The following is a 27,180-nucleotide window of genomic DNA, read 5'->3' on the forward strand; positions in this document are numbered from 1 at the left end:
ACTGCCCGCAAACTGACTTAGGGTGTGTTCAGACTGAAAAAATTATTTGTTCCAAACCAAGTCAGCTTAATTTGGTCCAGAACCTTGCGTTTGGTCTTTATTCAGACTGCCGTCAATAGGACTTTCCTGTTTCGGACCAATTCTTGACCACGTGACTAAAGATCTCTTCACTTATTGGCCAGGCATTAAGAGGGCGGGGCAATGCAACCAGATGCAGAAATTATGGAAGTCCTACACTTTTCAACCCTTTTCAGGATAGTTCACTTATTCAAACTGAATATTTCCCTCAACAATCTTGATTCATCAGGGTCAGGGACAACACTTTTTATTGCCACTTTGGTAGGGTTGAGACATGCTGTGAGACAGTTACTGGCAGGAAGAAAGCTATGAAGGTATGCTGGTAATTGTTTATGACACATTTTGTCAGGTAAACAGTGAGAAGCTATGTGGATCACTTTAAAAGCTGTTTTGATGAGCCTGCATTCATCCGATCACATTTCAAATAGTTACTGTGTCTCACTGTTGTGGTTACGGCATTTTTTTAAAGAGAATTCTGTTAAGGAGCTAGAAGCTAGCTTTAGGGACGACGTCATAGCAGCGCCGAGCACGTGTCGCGTAACGAGACGCAGAAAAGCATGTAAGAAGCGTTTCTAGCTGTGTTAAAATAAACGTTATAACAAATAAACACATGGACTCCTCTTTGATTATGCAACAATCGTTGTTTTATATTTGTTTGTGGCTCATCAGTTGCTATATTCCTTCTCTATTTACGTCACGTGACGACTGACTACGGTGGCCGTTTTGGTCCAGTTGTTCCGCTCCGAGAATCGATTGTATTACGACTGAGGAAACGAAGCTTAGTCCGATTGGAAACGAACTGAGACCACCTCCAAAGATGGATCAGAGAGCGCTTCCTGGTACTGGACCAGGATCCACTTGGGTTTATTCAAAAGAAAACTGGATTATCGGGGGAAACAAACTCTGGTTCACTTTAACCCTTGTGCTATTTTAGATGACCCCACCCTTACTTTGATGTGTTCTTCCTACCATGACAAAGGTGGATAAAGGTGGAAAGATTTCATGTAATCCATTGTTAAGATCACAAATCATTGAAGAAAAAAGGTTCAGAGCACTGTCTAGTGGGTCTAGATGACCCCACTCCCAATGTAAAAGTGCGTAGGATAGCACAATGGGTACGCGGATTAAATGTGTCCAGTCTGAATACACTCTTAAAAACGTGCTTAGCAATGTGAGATTGTGAGAGTTTTGAATGCGGATAGGGTGAAGGCGGAGGGGTAGGGGAAGAATTTGGATTTGGTCTTAGATTCCTTTCCTCATTTCATATTTGTGATTCTGTTCCATTTTTTGTTTCCCTTGTCCTTTTATGTCATACCTTTCTTGTGTTTGTAAATACCTTGGCTACTTCTTGTTTTTTAGTTACCATTAATTTATTGTATTCCATTGTTTTTTTTAACCATTTGATATCTCCATGTTTACTTTGGACAAGTTTTAATTTTTTTTTTTGGTAACTCTCTAAAATAAATTAAAAAAATAATTGTAGTTTATTGGCACTGGTCTCATAGCATTTGGGACCATCAACATCCACACAATTGGACACAATAGAGTCTCATCAGTTTTCACATATTATTATGCAAAATTAGATGATGTTGTTGGACCTATCTTGAATTTTTTAATATAAACAAAAACTTTCCATTCTCAGGACAGACCCTTTACCATGGGCCACTGAGCTGATGATTGATTATAGTTTCTATGGAAACTTTTCTTGAACTTTATAATGTAAAAAACAGACTTTTTGGGCTGAAAACTATAAAAAGTATTTTTCTATAGCAAGAACAAGTGTTAACGGTCTATTGTTGTATACCGCAGTGGTGTTGATGTGCTGTTTTCACTACAACAGGAAGGGTTTCGCCACAAGCGAAAGATAAGGATGTCCTTTGACACGCGGGCCAGTTCTTGAAAGATGACCTCTGACTTTATTTATGTCACAGAACCTTTTCATCCGATCTGATCATTGAAATCCCTGAACCCCCATTCAATTTACAGAGGCCCTCTGTCCCTGCAGACCTCCAAGATCCATGAAGTGAAAGGATCAATAACTCCACTGAAAGCTGTATGGGAGGACGGGGGTCCACACGCTTCCTATCAAGTTACGTGTCGTAATGAATGGGGTGTTGTTTATGTTGTAAACTGCAATTTCTCCTAGCACTTTGAACAAGCTGTACATCACGGAACAAGTTTTAGGGGTCCAAAAAGGATAAACATCTTTAGAAATCTTGCAGTTTCTCCTGTGGTTCGTTTTTTATCCAATACTGTGACCAATTGGTTTAAATGTTTTTTTTTTTTTGTGTGTTTTTGGTAAGATATATATATATATATATATATATATATATATATATATATATGTGCGTGTGTGTGTGTGTGTATAAAAATACATACTGTACATACATTTAAAAAAACAAAACGCCCCTCTCACCCTCCGCGGGTGGTTTCTCCTCCAAGCTCGGGTCCTCTACCAGAGTTCTGGGAGCTTGAGGGTCATGCGCAGTATCTTAGCTGTTCCTAGCACTGTGCTTTTCTGGACCGAGAGGTCTGAGGTCTTGCCAGGTATTTGAGGTCTTTCCAGGTATCCAGGTTTTATATACATATATATATATATATATATATATATATATATATATATATATATATATCCAGGTTTTATATATACACACACACATATACTTACTGTGTGCAAAGGTGCAGCATTACAGAAATGTGAAAACAAAATGACCATTATAATTCGGTGTAGTGCAGTTATACTTTTGAGTTTTGCATTGGTTCACAAAGCTGCTCTAAAAACAAGTCACCATCACACCAGTTGCAATTTTCTTTCAGTCAAAATCATGTGGTTTGCGATTTATTTCCTGTAAAACCCTGTAATTTGGCTAAACTGTTCTCAGTATTCTCTTCATGATAGGCTATTTTGCTAGCACTTTAAAGATTTACCCAAAGTTAGAATGACCTAATTCAACTTCTTTATTTTTTTTTAAACCTCTATCCAATTTGGAGTTATGTTGGCGGATGGCGAAGGGTTCAGTTTTTTTCATGTGACAAACTCATACTTTCAGCTTTAACTTTTTTGGCTTGTGTCGTCAGAAATCAACACATTTCACGATTAGCGTTCCTCACAATGCCATCTGGAGACCGCAGACATCTCTTGACATTAAGATCACGGCACCCACGGGCAGCTGCAAACTATAATCTAGAGTTTTTGGTGGTGGGTATTGGAACAGAGCCTTTCTCCTCACTGTGTGGCCTTCCGGCTCAAGTTGCTACAAAGCTTGTTTTCCTGGGAATGCTGATACTGTACATTTAAGTCGGCATCCTTTAGAGGTCCTTTGGCATACTGGGTCCATTTGCATATTTCCTACAAACACCTTGGTAAAAGTTGGTACATTGGTCTTGACTCTATCTTGAATGGTATTTTAGCTGCATGTGGGTGGTTCATTATTGGGAGGTAATAGAAATTATATCCAGGGATTAACTACAGTCATGGCCACAAGTTTTGAGTATGACACAAATTACTATTTGCAAATTTGTATCATAAACACTTAAGCAGCAAATTTCCAATTTCCAATATTTATGTAGTTTATGTAGCCTTGCAAAAATACTTAACATACCAGCTGTAACTTGTAGCCAATTTAAGATCCAGTGCACTTATCAAAGATTACCTTTTACTTTCAGTTTTTAAGAAAAAAAAACTTGATAACTCAAATGTAATCAGCTTAGAAAATGTAATTATCTATAATTGTGTCCAAAAGTCTTTATCACCATAAAACTATTGGTCTCATATTTGATAGAGACAATTCTGAGACCTTTTATCTTCTTAGCATAAACCAAACTTCCTTTAAAATCCATTGTTTAAATCTTTAACCATGCTTTCTGCCCGGTATTCACACCTTACTAATGATAAGAAAGTTGCACAAGAGCACCATACGACAGCATCACCCACATGTGGCAAATGTGTGTAATTTAAATCATCCTCACAAATACTTTACAATACACTTACCACACACATGGCAATAGTGCATTCCATTTTCATGACGTCCCTTGACCCTTGTGCTATCTTAGATGACCCCATCCTTACATTGACGTGTTCTCCCTACTATGACAAAGGTGGATAAAGGTGGAAAGACTTAATCTAATCCATGGACACCAGTGAGGTTCACAAATCATTGAAGAAAAAAGGTTCAGAGCACTGTCTAGTGGGTCTAGATGACCCAACTCCCAATGGTAAAGTGCCTAGGATAGCACAACGGTTACGGTGGCCTTATGAGCCTTGAGGGAAAAGTTATGCTGCATTCACACCGGCATTAACAACATGTGTTCAAGCGACCAATTCCAATGAGAAGTCCATGTAAACGTGCCTATGCACATTTCGGGCTTCCGTGTTTCAAATGTATTCACGTGTTGCTTTGCAAATTTTTAAGTCTGTTGTTGGGCTCTACGTAAAAAATGAATGGCCATTGAATGGACGTTGAACGTTAAACCAGTTGAACTTTGACCAATCAGGAACTTGGATTTGGTAATGACGTATGGATAGCACATGGATGACGTCCCCTTTAGTTCATGGAAGTAAGAATTGATCATGAGGCTTAAATTAAGAACTACATTTTTTCCCCGGCTGGAATTATATGACACCAAGTCTTTCATATATATAAATACAGCTTTGAAAGAAAAAGCCTGGAGCAAGATTTGAAAGATTTGCACTGCTTCAACATTTCCCCCAAGCCTCTTCCAACTGTAGGCTGTTATTACCCGCTAGTATTGGGTAGCAAAAGACCAGTATATGCTAAAAGCACGGAACCTAGCATAAAACACCCTACGATCCCTTCGAGGCACTCCTCTCCACAACCGTCTAAAGGCCTGGACAACCCAAAAAGCTTGCAGCAGCCGCACGGATCAGCCCCCGTTGGGCTGCTTGTGACTAAGGCAAAAGCTCTCTGAGAAAAGGAATAAGACCTTTCTTAAAAATAAAAAATCCAAACATGCATTCATAGTTTGTTCCTGAATCTAAAAGAAAAAAAACCCTCTAAATCAAACAAAGATGTTGGCAAAAGGCTGTGATAGTGTGTTAAAGAGATGTAATGACAACTTTTGTATGTCCGATCCAAACTTACAGTTTTTAAAGGAAGGTGGGGAAGTGAAGCTGTATCGTATCTCATGTATTTGTATGCAAGACGCATGAGAGAAAAGTCGTCTAATAGGACCTTATGATCACTTGTACTTTGAGATGGTACATTTCCAACTATCGTCCTCTACATTTGTTTCTACCAAAATGAAAAGCATGTGCTGCGATGGTCAAACTTAAGGAACATGCTGACAGTTATAGAGGGTTTTGAAGCCCACGCCAACTCTTTTTGTTTTCATAAAAACTGTTTTTGTTGCCACTGTTTTCAGAGTTTGTCCACCCCATAACTACTTCCCAATGCTGCCCGGTCATTGATAGTAGAGAAGGAGCACACTGAGCCTTCTGGCTTCGGCTGAGCTTTTGATCGGGTGGAGATTTTAATGGATTCTTCTTTGCTTTTGTAAGGTGAGGGCTGTGGGCTTGCAGTTCCAGGAAGAATGCAGGTGGAGTCACCTGAACCTTGCGGTTGTGGATAAGAACGCACAAGGAGCCAAAGCTGCATTCGCAAGTATCAGACACTGGGAGAGTCAGGAAGTCTGGCGACTGTGAACCCCACCCAAGATCCCACACCACCTCCTATACCACACGCCAACAAAAAACACACACAAACACGCACTTCAAGACATGATCGCTGTGCACATGTACACCTGGTTTATCTCACTTAGCAACACCACTGAAGATTTTAAACAAACTCTTTAAATATCCGATGATTTTAAACCCTAACGGTCACACTGGTGTTAGATGTTACAGCATGCTCAAAATACACCAAACCACCATACTTATATTTCGTCACTGCTCAAGACTTAGTGCACTATATAGTGCCTAATCATTATGTAGTGCTCCCAGAATCTACATTTCCACAATTGAATACCCTAGAAATTTCCCAGAAGTCTCTGCAAAACACCAGTGTGCATTGATGGTCACTAGACTGTCAAATAAAGCCCACAATGCATTGCAATGATTTTTCAGTAAAAAGAAATAAATTTTAATGAACTTTTTTATAAACCACCCACGTTTTCATCATCAGAACACACCAGATTCATGAATAGTCTTCGTAAAATGTTCGTAATTATTAGGTTTTTACTTCGGGAAAGCGATGATGTCACATTTACCATATTAAAAAAAATGTATTGAGCATGGTGTCCAAATTACTTTTAAAATCCAGGGCTCTAGAAAGTCCCACACTATGTCGTTTTTTTTAGGGAGTAGAGAGGGAATTCGGACGTAGCCAATAATTTCTTGATTCAATAAACTTCCTTTAGGTTTAGAGGTGGTTAGTAGCTTACTAGTTTAGTTAAACCTTAAGGATCTTTTTTAGAAAATAATTGATTTTATGTAAAGTTTTAGTACATTTTTGAAAAGGAAACGTTTTTCTTACATCATATTAACCAACATTTGTTGCATTTCTTTTTTTTTTGCTCTTATTAAATCATAATGTCAGTGATAAGCCTTATTTCTCACACCAATGATAAATTCAACCTGTTTTTCAATTTATCATTTAAAAGTATTGGAAATTGCGCAACAATTTTTATATTTTAGTCTGATTATATTCTCCAAACTAAATAATTCAGGTTGTTAGTTGATTAGTTCCTTTTTTTTTACTTTGACTTGAGTTGTTTTTAACATACCATTTGATACTTTAGTTTTTTTTATTTCTTTATTTATTTGGCTTAACTCAATCTAACTAAATCTAACTGTATTAGAAAGTAACGGCTTTTTGGCGATTACAAATGTCTTTCCAATTTAGCAGTTTGTTTGTTTGACATTGTTTGTTTGTTTGACATTGTTTTTTTAATGTCAAAGTCCTTTCAAATTTAAACCGGGTCCACTACTGTATGTGAACGTAATGTGTTCACTGTACTCTAATGGGAGCAGCAAACATACAGGAAAGCTTTTTAGAGTTTTCTGATGTAGGTAAGGAGGTTTTCAGGTAATTGTAAATGTTATAATCTTAAAATAAAAAGTTATCACTCAGGATCCAATTCATTTTTTAAATATTGCTGAAGTGTAAAGTGTACTAAAAATATACTAGGATGACGCTTGCATTAAAGGCATCCATTCAAATAAGTGGTAATCTGGATATGTCATACTTTATTTTATACTTTATTATATGGTCTTTTTGGTTTTGAGAAAACTTTGACCAAAGTAAGAAATGGCGTTTCCATTTCCATTCCCAAATCCAACTACTTTTTAAGAGTACTTTTATGATTGAACTATGGGTTTGAACCCGCTACCTCCCAGTATCATGGCACACACTCCTCCACCAGGCCACTATGCTGATAAACTGACACATTCAACTAATGAGCCTCTCATTTACAGTAAAAACAAAAAGTTGTGCTTTTGGCAAAACATCCATGTGTCTTTGGAGAATTGTAGGATACAGTAAAAGTTTTACATCCAGAACAAACCCAGGCAGGAATTTAGTTGAGAAAACAACAGATCTGCAGGCAGACTAAGTGGGTGAGTGAACAGGTTAACAGCGACGGGCTCTTGAATGGCTGTGACAGGGAGAAAGCAGCGAGAGGCTCCAGCACTGATGGGTGAAGTGACCCGGAATCGGCCAGTAAGTGCAGCTCGCCGGGCCCTTTAGATTAAAAAAAAAAACAATCTTTCTTGAAGCACTGATGCAAGTCTGCTTAAATACGGAACTCTTAAAAAAAAGCTTATTCTCTCTGCAGAGGTGGATCACTCTGAAGAAAAAGCAGAAAGAATGAAAGGAAACCCTTTGTTATTTTGGTGGGGGAATTTTTTTATGGCTAATTTAGCTAAATACTTTACAGTTTTAACTAGTATTCTTTAGGATTGTTTAACATTTTTTGCTGTTTTAGCAATTAGCCTATAAATTAGCAACATTGACGATAGCATTAGCGTCTTCTGGCCATAATTAAGCAATTTGAAACATCAGAACACTGACAAATACTTGTTGATTTAGTGTTTTAAAAAAATGAAAAGGAATTATAACCTTTGTTATAATTGCTTGTGCTTTGTGAATTGTACTATGTTCTGTGTTATCTCAATTTGCTCACTAGTTTTCGAGTGCTTTTAGAATTGTTTTGTCAGTTTTTGTCACCAAAGTTTCCAACAACTACTATCTCTGTAACGTAAGAGTTTCAGTTTGCAATCACTGTCGCCTTTAGCTAATTTTAGTACATGAATCTTTAAAAGCACTATTTTTTAAATTTTTGGACGCGAAGTATTACCTGCACTTCAACTAGTTAAACGACCTTTTAACCTTTCAGCCTTTAACATTAACTAACCTTGCATCTAAATCATGGATCAAGCTGTTTTTATAGCTAATTTAGCTAAACATTTTGCAGTTTGAATGAATATTTTTAGGATTGTCAATATTTTTGGCTGCTTTTACAGTTAGCTTTTAAATTAGCAACATTAGCAATAGCATAAACTTCTTCTGGCCACTAATAACCAATATGAAACATTGGAAACCTGGCAAATATTTGTTAATTTAGCATTTTAAGATAATATTTGTAAAGTAATGTATTATCATTTAGTACTGCTGTAACGATAACATATTTTTGGCTAATGTTGCTTTTAGCACAATTGAAGCAAATCCTTGTGTTTTGAACTTTGCTTAGTAGATTTAACACTTTTTTGCTTGAACTTTTTTAGCTTTTAACCATATTAATTAACAAATAGTCACAAATATGGGAAATAGTATTCTGCTTTTAATTAAAAAAAAGTAAAAAACAACTAGCTAATTTAGCATGAAGTAAAATGATCAGTATGTAACTCTCTTCTTCTTTTTACTATTTCGCTTTTTTCAGTTTCAGACATGGAATTTTCACAATTATTTCAACCTTTCAAACAAATAAATGAATGTATTAGAATTCAGCATTTTTAGCTCCCAGCATTAACGAAACTGTTTTCAACAATACTTTTTTCTCAGTGTTTTTTATTTTTTTGCAATTAGGTTAAAGCTTTTATCAAAATTGTGAATTTAAATAAAATTATAAAACAAAAACTTTTTAAAAGCTCCATTTGACAGATTTTCAGAAAAATATAGATGGACCTGAGTTTAAAATTTCAAGCCAACCTTATGGACAGAGCAATGCTTTCAGTTTCTCAATGTAAGTAATATTTTCTTAATCTGTATATGGCCACATTACACATTTTGTTTAAACTAAACTCAACATTAAGGAAACCAATTTCTAAAATATTTTTCCTAAGAGTTTTCTTGTTCGCCTTAAGAAATAGGTACCGGTAATGTGATGAGATAAAAAGTACTGAATTCTAAAAATAATAATGTTCTGGTTATGACTGCATTTAATTATCACGCAGTTCCTGCTTTCGAAGTTTATATAAACAATTTAGAGTTGTTTCATTACACAAGCTGCAAAATAAGCTAACACGCTGACATTTTTCAGACTTTAAGCACACAGTGTTCCGTTTAAAAACAAGCAAAATATATTTTGTTTGTAAATCATGTTTGTCTGTTTTCTGAAATCCCGCCCCCCTTAATATGAGCACATCTTTAATCAAATATAGAAAGAAAGAATACTGTTGAAAAAAAGCGCATAAAATAAACACAAATCTTTTTTTCTTGGTCAAAATTATATTATACTGTGTTTTTTGTTTTTGACTCAGAACCAGAATAAACCTGGAACTTGTTGTTAACTGATTTAGCACAAACTTATTCTTGCTCCCATGAGCAAAGAGGATTAAAGCCAAAAATGGATAACAACATCAATCTAAAATGCAAATGATCCAACGGTTTTATTGCAAAGTTTTCTCTGAATATATATATATATATATATATATATATATATATATATACACACACACACACACACATAATGCTAATAAGGCTTTATATAAATACAAATGAAGTACTGCTCCTTCAGCACACACACACACACACACACACACACACACACACACACACACACACACACAAACAAACAAACAAACAAACACAATGGAAGTTATTGCATGATAATATGTGATCCTCTAAAATCGATGTACATTCTTTCAAATGACATTACTGCAAAAAAGTTCCGCTGTTCATTTGAGTTTGTAATGCACGTTTGTAATAATATTAATATTAATAATAATAATAAAAGTTGAATGGACAAAAAAAGTGGCATATGCGTCTCGGACTAGTTCAACTTGCCTGAGAAAATAGAAAAATATGCAGAAAGAAGTTTTCGGGTTTTTTTTTTTTTAGTGTTTTACGTCCACGCACCCACGCAGAGCAGCTCAGTCTGCTTCAAACATGCCAAAGTATTTGGCCCCGTTGGGGAAGTAGACGTAAGGCGCGCTCGGATATACCACGGGGAGAGGCATGTGGAACAAGCACGCGCCCAGCAGGCTGCTGTCCTTGTAGAAACCTGAGAGCTGCGCGCCTTTGGCCGATTCCGCGTAGGTCTCCGCGGCCAGCGGGCTCTCCGTGTCCGTGGACAGCTGCCTCTTCAGCTTGTTCCGGCGGTTCTGGAACCAGATCTTAACCTGGGTCTCCGTCAGCTGCAGGGAGCTGGCGAGGCAGGCTCTCTCCGAGCTGCTCAGGTAGCGCTTCATGTCGAAGGTGGCCTCCAGCTGGTAGATCTGTCTCTTGGAGAAGATGGTGCGCGTTTTCTTCTTTACTCGGTTCTCCGTTGGAGCGTCCTGCTGCTGCTGCTGCTGTTTTTTCTCCGATGACGCGTGGACACCTTGAAGCACGGGAAAGGAGACTTCCGTGGGGGTGGCTTTCTCTCCGTGAACTCTGGGTTTCACTGTGAATGATGATGGAAACGTCAACACATGGTGCTCTTTAACGCAAAAAATAAAAATAAATTTAAAAAATGCAAGAAAACGGGATAGGGCGCTCGCAATCCCTTCTATTATAGTCGCAATTCCAAGTTCAAATTTTTAAATAAACGTGCCGACTAAAGTAGTAACACTTGGGTTGTTTAGTCAAATTAATTTTGGGGTCTATATATATTTTGGGTTACTTTTACTATTTTTTTTAGATTATGGTTTCAGTTCAACCCAATTTCGGTTTTTTTCTGTGTTAAAATAACCCAGAAAAAATAAGCCCCTTTTAAAACTTGGATTTGGGTTAAAAACAGCCCAACTTTGCTTGATTTTCCTTTTTAACTCTGGAGTTTACCTGTTTCTTTGGACCTGCCGTCGTCCTTTCTCCTCCACACCTCCTGGTTAGCTCTAGTATTACATCCGTCCTGCAACCCTTCGCTGTCCCGCTGCTTCAAGTTCAGGATATTATCAATAGTGAACCTTAAACATGGAGCATCGTCTTTGCTCATGGTCCCCGGCATGTCCCCCGCTCCTCTATGGCGCTCTGAGCACCATTGCTGTGCGTCTGCGAGGAGGGGCCCGCGCGCACTGACTCAGCGGCCGCGCAAGGCTGCGGTTTAGGAGCTTTTGATTGGTGGGGGTCGTGGGGCAGAGGAGGGCGTGATGAACGCTCACGGCTGGCTGCCATATTGTTGCTTGAAACGCTTTCCTGTCATTCGAGTTCACCGCGCAGCCGCTCTTTTTGTGCGTAAATTTGAGTCAAGCGGCTTTGAACTTCTTCAGGGCCAATCGTGAGGTCTCCTGATGGCGCAAGCATGGCTCCAGTCCAACACTTGTTGACTTTTTAAAAGGGACACATTCACGGGGGTCGTGAGAAATGTATGGGTTCACTGGTTGCGTTCCCGAGTTTGCCACCCGTCAGAAAACGTTTCCTACTCTAAAACACCAAACTTTAAAGATTTCAACATTACAACGCAAATGCAAAAGAGTTTGTGCATGAATTTTATTCACATGTCAACACAAAAGTGTACAAAAGTAATTAGTAAAATGCGTTTAAATGAAAGCTGCTGGACAATAATTCTTTTAAGTCAATTTCTGAATGTTGCAGACAAAAATCAGTTTGATATGATTTAAAGAAAGGCAATAAGGTACAGATTCCTATTCATTTTTATAGGAAAAGAGAGTTTTTTGAAGTCAGTAAATCTAATTTGGGAAAGAAATGGTAACGAAGTTCTTCACAGTGTTTTCTTTTGCGTCACTTTGCGCACCTCTTGATTGTTTTTGCATAAAAGGGGCTCATTTCTGTGGAAGTTTTGTGTGAAAAAAAGTATTTGTACAATAAAGTTGGAAATATGCGCAGCCCTGAGAAGACAAGTGCACAGTCATTACTATTTTGTAAACTCTTGAAGATTCATTAATGAGAAACTCTAGAACTGTTGGGTCACCTTGGCGACGGATGACCTGGAACTCTTTGTCAGACAGTAATCATTCACTTTAATGCAGCAATGGATCATCTCCAGTGCGTAAAACCCATAGAAACCAAATATTTTGCAGCAATTTTTTTATTGATTTCTTGAAAAGTCTGTCTGGAGTCACACCATTCCTGCCATGGGTGCTGTTATAAACGTCACCGGATGGGTGAAGCGACCAGTCAGGGGAAAGTTCACAGCGTCCGCGAGCGCTGGAGGATGCAGATGAGTGAAGGCGGATGAAGATGCGGACGCGTCCTCGCGGTACAGCACGGGGACTCGGACGACTCTGTGGGATGCGAAGGGGACGAGCGCGCCTCCGGCCTCCATGTCCGCCGTGATCTGGCGCTTCCACTTGTTCCTGCGGTTCTGGAACCAGATCTTCACCTGGGTCTCTGTGAGCTGCAGCGAGGCGGCCAGGCCGGCCCGTTCCGAGCTGCTCAGGTAGCGTTTCATGTCGAAGGTGGACTCCAGCTGGAAGACCTGGCTGCGGCTGAACACCGTGCGCGTCTTCTTTTTACGCACGGCTTTGACCTCACCTAGGAGCGAGATGAGTAGAGTTTATAAACTTACTTTAAAAATAAGATTTGATTCAAAAAGATTCAATATCTTTTTTTAAACTTATTGATTTTTATTTATTAATTTATTTTTCTAAAAAGGATCCAATATGGGTATTTATGCCACCTGTATCAGTATAGATGTCCTCTCCAGAGACGCCGGAGGAAGGCGCATCTTCCTCCTCCTCCTCTCTGTCATCTGTCAAACTCTCGTCTCCTTTCGTCTCCTCGTTCTCCTCCCGCCGCTTGCTGATCCCTGCAGCTCCTTCACAGCATGTGCTTGTCTTCTCTGGAAAACCTGAAACCAAGCATTGACATTGGAGGGGAAATCTCGCTTCATTTCTTGCACATTTGGGTTTGAGCGTGCGCGCATGCTCGTTTCCTTTTCCACCATTTACAAATCTGTTTGGAGAGTAAGAAAGTTTGGGGGGATTTGTTTTGATAGATGGAGAGTTTACGCACGGAGCACGGATTTTTAGACCAAAAAGTCTAAAAATGTCACTTGTTGTGGGATCAAAAAAATGTTGTGCTGCTGATAAATCGTGAAACTTTATGATTTTTTTTATTTTTTAAGTCAAATTTGAGAAAAAGATAAATAGAAGTCGAGTGAACCTCTTCGGTGATGCTCCTGGTCCAAAATTTCCTCGTTTTCTGGTCTCGTTTCCGTTGCGTGTCCGGAAGTCTCGCGCTCCCCGGCGGACAAATCCCCGCTGGAGCCCCGCAGCAAATTCTCGATGTAAAAAGATGACCCGTGGAGTTGAACCTTCGATCTGCGCGCTTTATCATCCAACATCGTGACCCCCTCCCCCCCCCTCCCCTTCGTTTCCAAAATAAAATCCCAATAGCGGTGGATGTTCTGAGCTCACTCCCGCTTCTCGTCTCCTCCGCGTAAAACCATGTCGGAGTTCGGTGCCAGGACGGCCCGCTGCTGCTCCAAAGGGTCCAGTTGGGGTATGTTTCAGGCTTTAGCTGCTGTCAGAAGGCGCAGATTTGGTCCAGAAGAGGAAAAAGGGGTGCGCGAGTGTCCGCGCTGCTCCTCGGAGCCTCTGAGGACGTCTGCCTCGGGGAGCGCAGAGATGCTGGATTTAGGTCAGTTAGGGAGCAAACCAAAGCAGAGACACAGCGCTGTCCTCAGGGCTGAGATGGAGGAAGCGTCATGAAGAATGGCACAGTACCGCCTATTGGTTACACATGGAGCCTGCACCCCTCTGTTTACGCCGAGCTGTGGAAGCCTGTGCTGACCAATTAAAGACACAAACGTTAACACAAATTCTCTGTTTTTTGTTTGTTTTAGGACTTCAGTTATTTTTCTTTTCTTTTTTTCCCTTGGTGATGAAATAAAAAAGACAAAACACCCAAAACAAAGAGTAAGAGTAAAGAAACGTGTCTGTTTACGCGCAACATTTGGTTTTAAAGTTTTATACCATCATTTTAATTATGAAACCCCTGAGATAAAACAAAACAAACCAAAAAACTCGAAAAAAGTTGGTTGAATTTTTGTCGTGATTAGCCTGGTAGATGTTTTATTATATTTTTACAAAGCGTTTTGCTCAATTTTTCATGTAAATATTAATTTTTCTCACGTTTTTATCTTTTTTCCGTTATTACTTTTTTGTTTTTCATAAACGTTGCACAGTTGAATGTTGGATTAACTTTTTTATTCGTTTTTTTCTTTCTTTATTTTCTTTTTCTTTACAGAAATAGTTCACCTTAGTTGTATTTTATTGATTTGTTTTGTTTTGTTTTTCTTTGTTCTTTTATTGTGGAAAAAAATGCAAAACAAAGAAATAAAAAAATATGTAAAAAGTAATTACGTTTTTTTGTTCATATAAAAATGGGGAAATGCCTTTTTTTTTTTTTTCAAAAAAACAGTAAACTTTCTGTTGAACTCTGAATGACTAAAAGTTTTCCCAAAAACCCCAGAAAAACTTGGAGCAAACATTTACCAGAAAGAGCAACTCCAGGTGAGCAGAAAAAAAGCATTCCTCTCCCAGCAGATGGGTGAAAAGAGGTCAAAGAGAAACTCAGATATTTTCCCAGAAACCAAAATAAACGAGAAAACATAAATGAATCATAAGCTGAACTGTTAAAAGTTGAAATCTGTTCCTCTATACTCACAGAATGAAGGAATCTTATTTTTCCTTTTGACACATATCTCAGCAGAAGCCAGACTCATTTTCCCATCAGAATAAAGACCTCAGTTACATACATTTGAGCAGAAACTTTTTTTAAATGTGAGTTTGGGTTATTAGCTCACACTGAAACAATATTTTCTTTTCCACTAAATGTGGTGTTTTTTCCCCCCACTTCTCTGCACAGAGTTTGCTTGAAAGTGTAATAAGATTTAAAATGTAAGAAAAGTTCACTTTCATCTGTAAGCAGCTTTGGAGCTCAGAACATTCCAGCCTGCAGGGATTGAGCTCCAGGGTTCACCTCCTTCCTGCTCCGTTTTCCAGAGAAAGCGCAGCGGTAAACAAGAAAAGAAAGAAAAAGGAAATATCTGCTTACCAAAGTCTGACAAAAGGGGGTAAAGAAAGAAAAAAAAAGAGGCGCTCCCAACTGTTCTCTGCTGCATTGACTTTCTGAAAGCCTCTTTGCCAGTAAGACCATATGAAGCTAATAAAGCGGCCTCCATGATCAATATCACCAGCTTGCAGTTTTCTGCTTTTGAATTAAGGATTCATTTGCATTAAGATAAGGAAAAAAATGGTTTTATGTTATTTTCAAATGTCAAAATTCAATTTTTTCAGGTTTTAATGATGAGTCACAAAGCTGTTTGTCTATTAACACGTTTGACTGACCGAATAATCCACTAAATTGTTTCATTTTTGGAGTTTAGAAATCTTTTTTTGGCTTTGATTTACAGGATTTCTTCAAGTATTTCTGGTGTTAATTGGTGTTAATTATTAATTGTCACATCGGGGCCACACGGTAATGCACGCATTTATATAGTTTTGGCAGAAATTTAAAGGAAACTGTTTTTATATTCACTAAATAGACATTTGCTTAGATGTTTGTGCTTCCTCCGGTTTATATCAATGTCTAATTTATTTGAATTTTAGGCTTTTACAAGCCAGTCATATAACCTAGAATAAGTGTTCAGAGAAACTGATTTTATTTTGAAAATTCATGTTCCAACTTTTATGATTAAATACTAAAGGGGGCTTTAAAGGTTTTATGCTATATTTGGATCTCCTTAATGTTGCAAAGAAGTTCAAAAATCCAGAATTTCAATTAAAATAACATAAAAATCTTTTTTTATGGTCCCAAATCTCATAAAAGACACTTATAACTTTAAAAAGTAATAATATGGTGCAGCTGCAATCAAATAAATGTGCATAAATTTCTTTATGTTTTCCTTATTTTGTAATGTTTAAGTTAAGATTTTTCAAAATAAAACCTGTTTGTGCTTCCTGTTTACATAAACGTCTAAGTTATTGATTTTCAGACTTTCAAAAGCTGGACATTTAACTAAAAATAAGTTTAAAAAATACAGATTTTATTTTTTAAATTCATGTTCTAGTTTTCCCAGATGAGTCTTTAGGTTTTAAAATGTACATTTATGTTGTCGTTCATGTTGTAGACCCAGAATTTCAATAAGAATAACATACAAATCTTTTATTTTGGAATGCCAAATCTCATAAAAACACACATATTTATATCACTACTACAATCTAATAAATCTAAAAACATTTCATGTTTTTTTTTTGTAATGTTTTAGTTGATCAAATCAGGTTTTTCTAAATAAAACTTGGATGTGCTTCCTGTTCACATAAACATCTAATTTATGGATTTTGCACTTTCACAAGCTGGACATCTAACCTAAAATAAATAAATAATTCCATGTCATCTTTCACGATGAAAGCCTGACGGAGCTTTACATTTCTGTAGCTGTTTATGTTACAAAGAAGATTTAAACCACAGATGCAGCTACAGTTAAATAAACGTGGAAATACTTCTTGTTTCAGTGCAGTTTTTTCAAAATAAAACCTGTAAATTTACAGATTTTGTTGATTTTTTTCTCTAAATCTGAACTGATAAGTTTCTCTAGAGTAAAAAAAAACGTTTAAAACATTTGTAATTTAATGTTGAAAGTTGTTTTATTTGATCAGATAATATGTTTCCTGCATTATTTTGGGGTTTTTCCATATGCATTATAGAATTTTGCCACATTATTGACAGCATGCAGGCCCCCCCCGCCCCCTCCCACATCATTATTTCCGGCACAATGATGGGCGGCTGCTGTGATGCGAGCTGTCGAGGTCGAAGAAAAGGCTCAGAAAGCTGGAGAGGACCCGGGTCACAGAGGTCCAGACATCTTAAGTTGGCCTTAAGAGAGGCAGCCAACCAGAAGGCCCCTGAATGTCACATGGAGCGTGGCGTTCCTGACAAACACGTCTGCGGTTCTTTCTTCCTCCTCTCCACCCTCCATCTTTTTCTCTGCCGTTTGCTCCGATCAGATCTTCTGGGATTGAGTCGACGTTTATCAGAAACGCTGCTTAATCTGAGGGGTTCTCAGCGTCTCGCCAACTCCCAGATTACAATCACTGCTAGGGACACATACTTTTCCTGCCTAATCCCCGTTAGGCCTCACCTCACTGCACCAGAGGGGGGCCCCCCAAATTCATCGGGACAAACCAAAGGGCACTCTGGGAAATGTTTGTTTAATTGTAAAAGCTGCTCCAGTGTTTTTTACTTTTCAATTTGAGCCGGCAGAGCGTGAGAGGCGAACGCAGACGAGACGTGACGGGAATAAACTGTGAATGCCTGTTTGCTTAACCCCTGAGCAGCAAATTAACCCCTGTTAGAGCCCGCTCGCCAGCTCAGCACAAAAGTGGATGTTTTACGCTCGCTGTGAGCAAGATTTGAAGCAAGAAATCCACGCAGGGTGGAGTCTCATTCAGAAAATCCACTGCTGACGTCAGATTATGGCTGAGTTTGACCTTGGCCGAAGCAGTTAATCTGTGCAGATCAGTGAGTGAACACCAACAGTGTCAGTATGCTGGGTCAAATGTAAGGAACATTTATAGGGGCCTACTGCAGAAAATAGATCAAATAATCCTAATATCTGGAGTTTTTCTCCAATCCAGCTCTTTCGGCTCCCTCATTGTGACCTGAGAGTTCCAGATTTGCCCTTTCTGACATGATTTCGGGTCAGAAAGCAGCAAAAGCAGCGGCAGGACCACAAAGAGAGGAGTCGCGTGAGAAAAGAGCCGAGCACACTGGAGCTGAACTGCTGCAGAGAGCAGCGCCTCCCCTGAGGTCAAAGCACTTTTGTCATATTAGCTGACGCACAGGAGTCCATATTTCTCAATAAATCATGACCCTGAAGACGTCCTGGAAGAACAGGAGCTGTCGGAGCTGCCGTCCATGATCCTATGGGCTTCCGGATCACAGGGACCAGCATGTAGGAGCAGTTTTGTGGTAAAAATAGAAACGAACTTTAAGCTGCATTTACAGCACAAATGTTGGAAAAATGAAGAAATGAACAGTTTTAGGAAGCTGAAAATGAAAACAAATCAAGTTTTAAAAATGTAAATTTGGATTGAAAGTCTCCAAATAGGATTTAAATGTCTTTAAAGTTTGGGAAAAGCAGATCACACAGAGGGACGGAGATGTTCCAAAAGTCTAGTAAAGCTGAAGTTCGTTACTAGAATGCGTGTTTTGTGTCATGACCTGCAAAGAGAGGCATCATGAAAGATGAACGAGCTCACAATGTGAGGCCGCCTGCGGGACAGACCGCCTTCCCTCCTCTTGTCACGCAAGTCCCCCGACCAACATCACCGCCGCCCTGCTGGGAATCCAACCTTCAACCCAGAGGAAATACCTCTCTTTGTTATTTAATTCATCTAAAAACCAACAAAGATTCTAATTTCTTACAAATATTTATGAAAACAGTTTTTTCCTTGGAGCTAATATGTTTTTTTAAAGGATATTCAGTGAATTTTTTAGATCAGATGTTTTCAATCTAAGAAAAACTCATCTCTACATGCACAATAAAGTTCCACTATTTTAATGCAAGCTGTAACGGTATTCATGTTAACATGTTTCATGTTTTATATTTTGCGTTTCCTCCTCAGATGATCTCAGCTGTCAAACGTCACACAAACAAACAACCTTAAATATATTCAAATTTAAATACAAGCTTTAAATTTAGAGATTTATAGAAAAGCCAGTTTGTAGCTTAATACGTTTATTTATGTTTTTTTTACTTGTTTTTTATTTCAAACAAATTAAAAATGTAAATAAATGTATAAAAAAAATTATAAATAAATAAATAATTTGGGGACTTTGCAAATTGTACATTTTTCCCTCTAAATATAGGTAACAACAAAACACAAAAAAAGTTTGACACACTTTTTAAACACACACACAAAACTTAAAAATAGATAAATCATCATGTAAGTATTTATTTATTCGATAGTCAAAATGTAAAATGTTAGTTTTTTTGTGTGTCTGAGCTGCAAAATACGACGGAGTATTAGGGCCACAAAAAAAAAAAAAAAAAAAAAAAAAATAGAGCCACCAAAAAAAAAAAAAGAGTAAAATTACGAGATTTTATCTCGTAAATTTAGGAGATAAAAACTCGTAAATTTAGGAGATAAAAACTCGTAATTTTAGGAGATTACAGTGGAAGTGAGCATGCAGAGCAGCAGGTGAACGCCGTGCAGCCGCAGAGAAGACCGACTAAACTTTGTTGAACAGGTGAGCTGAATGTTTATTGATAACGTTCCAAATGTCTGGAAGGTCATTTGTTTGATTTCCGATTCATTAAAGTTTTATTTATTGATGGTTGGTTTGCAGGATCTCTGCAGCCCGATGAAGCCGTCGTCGGTGTCCCTGCAGCTGTTCGCTTGAATCCTTTCTTCCTCCACCAAAGACAAGACTCTACGTCTGTGTGACGCTTCCGTCACACAAAAGGAGGAGCACTTTTTTTTGGCATTTTCAACGTTCCAAAGCCAATATAAAACACTATTTTGATTCCTCTTTATTGTTTTATGCTGAAACGGGACATTTCATCTGCAGGAGGGGGCGTTTGTAAGACTGTTTACTTCCGCATTGGTGTTGGGATGACAGCTTCATGACGTAATGAGACAAATGAACTTCAGGATATGTGAATGAAAAGGAGAATAAAGGCTGCAGCGATTGTCTACACCCAAAAGTGTCTCTGAGCTCCTTATTTTACATATTAAACTCCGCTTTACTGACACTGAACCCCGGAAAGACTGCTACACGGAAACTAATCTGATTTTGAGTCGCCAAAAGGTTCAGAATCTCTTTGTTTTACACCGATAATAATCCGGAAATAAAGCTTAACAAAAGGCTCCACATACTTCATCTTCAAGCTAGGTTCCGATAAACGGACAACTTCGGTGTTTTTTCCTTAATCTACGACTTTTTTTCGTAAATTTATGAGATTTTAAGTCGTAAATTTATGAGATAAAAAGTCGTAAAATTACGAGTTTTTATCTCCTAAATTTACGAGATAAAATCTCGTAATTTTACTTTTTTTTCTTTTGGTGGCTCTAATTTTTTTTTTTTTTGGTGGCCCTAATACTCCGTCGTAGCAAAATGTTTAGGCTTCTGTTTTAACTTTTTTAAACTTTTCAAAATCCATTTTTTGTAAACTACCATCATTTTTGAAACGGAAAATAAACTCTAAAATAACCACAAGCCAACAAAAAATGTGTACTTTTTAAAATGAAAATGATAAAAACTAGAAGATTTGTTTTTAAAAAATGTCAATCTGCTTTTGTAGAAAGGCTTTGATTTTGTGGACATTTTCATTTTTAGATCGTGAAATGTAATTTTTTGAAAGCGTCACCCTTTCAGAGTAAAAGTTTTTAGAAAAGTAGAAGATATTTTTGTAATTTCTTTTGATTTTTACATAAATCTCAGAGTTGAGACTGATCGAAAAAACATATTTTTTTATGAAGAAGTCCAGCCTGTGTGTTACAGGAAAAGAACCCGCTCTGCTGCTTTTTCTCTGAGGTCACGAAAGAAAACGACGGGATTTCCAAAAAACTCCAACCAATCAGAATCCCCGAGCTTGAGAGGAAACTGGGGGGAGAAAAAAGCTGTATTTTCTCCTTTCAGCTGTAAGTCTGGTTTGTTTCACTCCATGTGAAAAAGGAACAACAGCAAATGTCGAAGAGAAGGGAATAGATCAGACTGGATTACTGGCTCCAGAGTTTCGATGTTATCACTTTCATTCGAGACCGTAAAATGAGCCAAAACGGCGATTTAAATGTGCAGAGAGACACGTGCGCAACTCAATACAATGAGAAAAAACCTGACTCACGGTTTGCATGTTAATTTCCTCCTGGAAAATAGTTTACATTCATAGAAGCAAGAGTGCATTACCACTCTGCGCCACACGGGGGCAGCATAAGACAATTACTAAAAAAAAACATGGTAGTTCTCCTTTATCAGAAAGCACAAGGGTTACTGGACAGAGATTTTACACGAGATGTTTTATAGATAGATTTCTTTATTTGGTTTAAATTTATTAAAACAAGAAAGCTCGCATCTGTTATCAGATCCTTCTTATTACCTTTTTTGAGGAATAAAAATTCGACCTAAATATGTTTTAAATGTGTTTCCCTGAATTTCAATACCTTGAGATTTGGAACAGTAAAGGACTTATTCACTGCTTTATTATCCAGTGATGACTTAACCTTATGTTAAATAAGCATATAGATCAAAGAAAAATAAATACAAAAATATTTTTTATTTAATACTTACTTGTTATTTCTTTCCCTTTATTATTATAGGCTATAGGCACAAAAGTATCTTTTGGTTGGAATATTCTAATGAAAAAAAAAATCACATTGCTTTGTAGGATTGCTACGATGCAGTTTTAGGGCCAGTTTACAAACGAATCACAGTTCCAAAGCAGATGAGTATCAGCATCTGGCTCCAAGCGTATTAACCCCTGAGCTTATTGCTCGCCATTTTTGTTGCACCGTTAATGTTAGGTTGGGGGTGTGAGGGACTGTAAGGCAGTGGGAGAAACAGTCCTGCCCACAACTCAGAGGTGAATTTCTGCAGAAACTGTCCTAAAAATCGACACTGATTTCTTTATTTTGGCTAAAAACAGCATAACTATCATTAAAAGACCACTGAGAACGCTGTTACAGTTTTTCTCAAATGCTAAAACACAAAAGCCAATCCCCTAAACCAAATGACCAGTCGTCTAAACACATTTACTAAATCTAGCCACCTTTTTTCAATGTCATAAATACATTTCACATGAAGACACACTTCATAAAACACAATCCTCCATTCTCAGAAATCTTGACACATTTTTCTTTGCTAAAGCACAAGTTGCAAAAGAAGTTATTCTCCAATGAAGGCTCATGTGATGCAAAATGCTTGCCACAGTCAGCAATATTTAAACACAATGAACACACACCTAGCGTCATTCATTACACACGACTCAAAATTGAAGACACTTGTTGCTAATGCTGTGGCCACCAAGGTTATTATAGTTAACGAAAACGAACGAAAAAACTAAAACTAGAACTGAAAAAACATTTTCGTTAACTGAAATAAAAATAAAAACGAGAGTTAAAAAAAAAACGAAAACTAACTAAAACTGTTTGTTGTGTGTATAAAACGAACTGAAACTAACTAATATTAACCCCAAAAAATCCTTCGTTTTTGTCTTTGTTAATACATAAGTCTTTTGGGTTGAAATAAAATCTATTTACTTCACGCTGCTAGTTTTACTGTGTATTTGACCCCTACGGCATCACGTTGTCTGTGACGTCACATGATGTCTGTCAGACACTGCCGGCTAGCGTGGTCACAGACATTTACATGAGCGTGATGGATGCATTAAAAGTTGGGAGAAAGCGGGAGAGTCCTATTTGGGACTTTTTTTAATATAACAGCATCGAAAACTAAAGTAAGTGCCTTGTAGTCGAAGCAGGAGACAAAATTTGTGGAACGCTCCTCAAAGGGAAAAACCCTACGAATATAAAAGTACATTTAAAAAGCGCACACAAAAACGCAAATCAACAGTACCTAGACAAGCTAGCCTGTCGCCCGCCCTCCCCCGAAAAAGAAGCGAGAGCAGATAACGTAATGCTGTTATCGGCTGTTGTATTTTAATTTAAGGATGGTTGTCCTTGTGTCCTCTGAATAATAAGTGTTTCAAAATGTATCTTTGATTGAGTTTTTATTATAAAATACTTATTCTGGTGATTTTGAATCATGCACCTGACAAATATCCTAATTTACAAAAAAAAAAGTAAAAACTAAAACTAAAACTAATAAAAACTAAACTAAAACGAAGCAATTTCAAAAAATAAAAACTAATAAAAACTAGTTAAGCTGCCTCTAAAAACTAATTAAAACTAAATAAATTTAAAAACAAAACTTCAAAACGAAATAAAAACTAAAACTAATAAAAAATCCGAAACTATTATAACCTTGGTGGCCACATGTATATTGAATTTTAGTCAGATGAGGAAGAAGAGCCGGCCATGGAGGAAGAGGAGTTCAAATCAGAGAAGGAACAACAAGGGAGAGGAGGAGGTCCAGGAGGGAGAGCAAGACAACCTCGCACCATATTTATGGATGAGATGCGAGCAACAGTCATTGACCATGTCATTGTCCATGGCATGACAATGGCTGAAGCGGACTAAGGCTACATTCACACTGCAGGGCTCAATTCCGATTTTTTGAAAAAATTTGATTTTTTTTTTTGCTAGGCCGTTCACATTTCCAATTAAACGCGAACTTTAATGATCTCCTGTGTGAACGTGAAATGACCCAGAAGTGATCCGCATGCGCAGAAGAGTACTGAACGGTGAACAACGTCACCGGAATTAGCTAACGCTAACAATGGATGTCAACAACAGTGTTGTCAACAGCGCAGCTCTTTATTGCATTACTACATTTATGTTCACAAAGGAGCCAGCACAATTACAATCTTCTCTTTTTAGGAAGGCAATGGAGCCGGGATCGTCTGTATCTACTGTTGTGGAATGGGGATGTGAATGTGCTGGGGCCGCGCGCGTGTGTGTGTAAGAGAGAGGAGAGAGCGCAGGCAGCGCAGGAGGGAGTGAGAGGAGGCAGCGGTAGTGTGTTGGGGGCGCGCATTCATGTTTTGTGTAACGGAGGAAGGAGAACGATAATAAAAGAAGACTTCCCCCAGAAGAACATGAATGATTCTTTATTAACCCGCTCTGGAGAATCTGAGGGTCCGATCGGGGAAGTGAAACCCGAAGAAGGATGTCTCAGCAGGGAAAACAGTCATCGCGGGAAAGGTTCAACACCAGGTTCAAGGCTCGGCCATTTCGCTGGAAATTTTTTCAAAAACCGCCCGGTTGCGATAAGAGCCCTGGAGTTTGGCCTGAATAGAGCTGTCACCCCAAAGATGAATCCAATCGGTGACCTCGCTTCCCTTCCACTGACTGGTCTCAGCAGCATCGTACGCCGTGGTTGATGTTTATGTTCTAGTTCCCGCCTACTTCAACGCAGAATTATGACTTTTGTAGCATATCGATGACGTACGGGTCGGATACATGTGGCCTGGCCGGTCAGACGGCGGTCGCATTTCAAAAGATCAGATACGTATCGGATTCAGGACCACATAATCAGGTGGCCTGGGTCACATTTGAAAGGATCGTATCTGTGTCATTCAAACAGTCATAAAAAGATCAGATACAGGGGCAAAAAAATTTAGAATTGGGTCGTTTCAGCCTGCAGTGTGAACGTAGCCCAAGAGTCCGTCCAAACCTGAGTAGGTTCATCGTGGCCACTACTATCAGGGCATTCAACCTGCAGAAATGGAGGCAAAGAGGCCGTGACATCATTGGCCAAAGAGCCATCCCTGAGGTTCCTGGCCAATGGAGGGGGAGGATATTACTTTTTGTGCAGCCATGGGTTTTAAGGGGCTTTTCCACCGGCATGCTGTCCTTGGGTTGTACAACACCCAACTTCTCCTCACCTTTCTAGAGGAGCTAAAAGACATCCTCCTTGACGGTCAACAACACCATCATGGGCCATGACATCACAGTTATGTGATCATTTGGGACAATGTAAGCTTCCACAGAAAAAAACTAAATCAGAGAGTGGTTCACCACCAACTGTAACCACCTTTTAAATGTCTGTCTGCCACCCTACTCCCCTTTCCTGAACCCTAAAGAGGAGTTTTTCTCATCTTGGAGATGGAAGGTTCATGACAGACACCCATAAACTAGAGAGAACCTCCAAAGGGCAATGGAGTTAGCCTGTGCTGACATCCCAGTGGAGGCCTTCCAAGGATGGATTCGTCATTCCAGGATGTTTTTCCCGCGGTGCCTGGCAAGACACAATATAGCCTGTTATGTGGATGAGGTGATGTGGCCCAATGCAGCTCAGCGTACAGTGAATGTGGTGTAAATACTGTAAATAAAATAACTTCACACTCAATCATGTTTTCAAGCGTACTGTCGTGGTCAATAGATTCTGTTTTTGCATTGAGTTGTGTTACAGTAGTTTACATGCAGAATTAAGATTTATACTCTTAATATGAAACTCACAAATCTAAATGCCTAATCCTCTGCAGAGATCTAAGAACATCCATTACTATAAAGTTTCTAAAACAAATATGCATTGGCAGTTAGCGTGGTCACAGACATTTACATGAGCGTGATGGATGCATTAAAAGTTGGGAGAAAGCGGGAGAGTCCTATTTGGGACTTTTTTGAATATAACATTTCACAAATTGAGCATTATGTTTTCAGTTTTTTTGTCGTGTGTAATGATGTGTATAGTGTTTACATTTGTGAAAGCTTCGAGCTGCTCTTTTGCTGTGAAAGTTTGAGTTTTGAAGTGAGAAGTTGTGTTTATGTAGCTTTAGAAAAGGGTGTTGTGTTTAGACATTGGGGAACATGGAGGACACATTTGTGAAATGTGTCGATCAGAGTGGGACCTTGACAAATCTGGTCAGCTATTGATTAGTGGGGTAAAAAAGGAGACTTCTTTTGTTTTGTTGTTTACCCAAAAACTTGAATAAAAAAAATGCAAAGACCCAATACACGACATACAGATACATCCAAAGATTGGACTTCCAGCATGGAGTTCACAGATGAACCAAAAGTAAGAAATACAGAAGTTAGTATAAATACATTAGTAATTTACAAATAATCTTTCATCTGAATAATCTTCAAGTACAGTTTAAAGAGATCAGTTTTTGACTGAACTTCACGAGCTCCATCTTTTCCTGGATGATGGTTCATCAGCTGGTTGAAGGGTTGAACTTGCGGGTTTCAGGGACCACCAGCTGCTGTTTTTTGAAGCAGAGTTCACAGCCTGATCAGGAGGTGTGCTGATCATCCCCCCATGAGCGTCAGGGATTTTTGGAATCAGATCTGAGCCGCCACGGGGTGCCGCTTCAGAGGTGTCGACTGAGGCACCGTGGCTCACTTTGGCAGATCAAAACTTAGACGAGGAGTTTTTTTATTTTTTGTCTGTGCTGGCAGAAAGGAATATAATATGTCTGTTCTGAGAATCAGTGAGATGAAAAGTACCTGAACAAGGTGTTTGCACGGCTCTTGGTTATATTTTTGCACTGGTTGCACTGGTGCACCCAGCTTTTATTTCCTAAAGGTCATGCCACATTTTGCACATTGTACACGTAGGAAATCTCGGTCTTTTGTGATACACGTGTGATTCATGCGTGACATTCATGTGCTTATTTCATCGATGTTCGCAAATGTCCGTCGAGGGTTTCAGGTCTTTATGTGAATTCGGTTTTGAGCTGTTCATAAGTTTATGGTCGGTTGGGAATTTAGCAGTTGACCTGTATTTTATGTACTTTGTACACAACTATTGTGTAAATTATGCGTAATCATGTGTCATTTTTGCAAGATGCATACGCAAATTTATGACTTTCCCCGACCGTTCCGTGTATTGTCCAACGGACTTTTCCCGTGTTTACCACCAATGTATAACTTTTATATCGCGTTCACGGAACACGTCACGTTAAAGTTATGTAATTGACGCACAAATCACAAATGAATAGCATATAAGCAGTTCAATAGTCACGCACGGTTCATGTTCTACGTTGATGTTCTTTGCGTGGTTTATTCATACTTCTTCTGTGGTTTTAAATGATGGTATTTTCTTTTTATCCTTACAAAATGTACATAGAGGCTGTGTTAGATGGTCACATTGCTTTTTTATTCACTTTTTAAGGACTTGAAAATGAATAAAGTAAAAC

The 27,180-nt window shown here is 38.4% G+C and overlaps 2 protein-coding genes and 1 long non-coding RNA gene across 3 annotated transcripts; 1 reads left to right on the top strand and 2 right to left on the bottom strand.

Moving 5' to 3' along the window:
* Nucleotides 1-10,405: 10,405 nt before the first annotated feature.
* Nucleotides 10,406-11,460, bottom strand: LOC100049513 (transcription factor SOHo). The gene is given in 2 exon segments (NM_001104865.1): nucleotides 10,406-10,917; nucleotides 11,295-11,460. Coding segments are annotated over 2 exon segments (678 nt in total).
* A 468-nt stretch (nucleotides 11,461-11,928) lies between these two features.
* On the bottom strand, nucleotides 11,929-14,099 carry LOC101156853 (homeobox protein HMX3). Its single transcript, XM_004079787.5, has 3 exons — nucleotides 13,578-14,099; nucleotides 13,093-13,263; nucleotides 11,929-12,947 (listed from the first exon to the last, which is right to left on the bottom strand). Exons 1-3 carry the CDS (start codon nucleotides 13,756-13,758, stop codon nucleotides 12,532-12,534), a joined length of 768 nt encoding a protein of 255 aa, XP_004079835.1. The 5' UTR covers nucleotides 13,759-14,099; the 3' UTR covers nucleotides 11,929-12,531.
* A 5,071-nt stretch (nucleotides 14,100-19,170) lies between these two features.
* LOC144987138 (uncharacterized) lies at nucleotides 19,171-20,127 on the top strand. The gene is made up of 2 exons (XR_013651012.1): nucleotides 19,171-19,670; nucleotides 19,770-20,127. It is a non-coding gene; the product is annotated as an uncharacterized LOC144987138 (long non-coding RNA).
* The last annotated feature ends 7,053 nt before the right edge of the window (nucleotides 20,128-27,180 follow it).

The sequence above is a fragment of the Oryzias latipes genome, chromosome 18 (assembly GCF_053564925.1).
Source record: "Oryzias latipes strain Hd-rR chromosome 18, Olatipes_Hd-rR_3.1".
Taxonomy (NCBI): Eukaryota; Metazoa; Chordata; class Actinopteri; order Beloniformes; family Adrianichthyidae; genus Oryzias; species Oryzias latipes.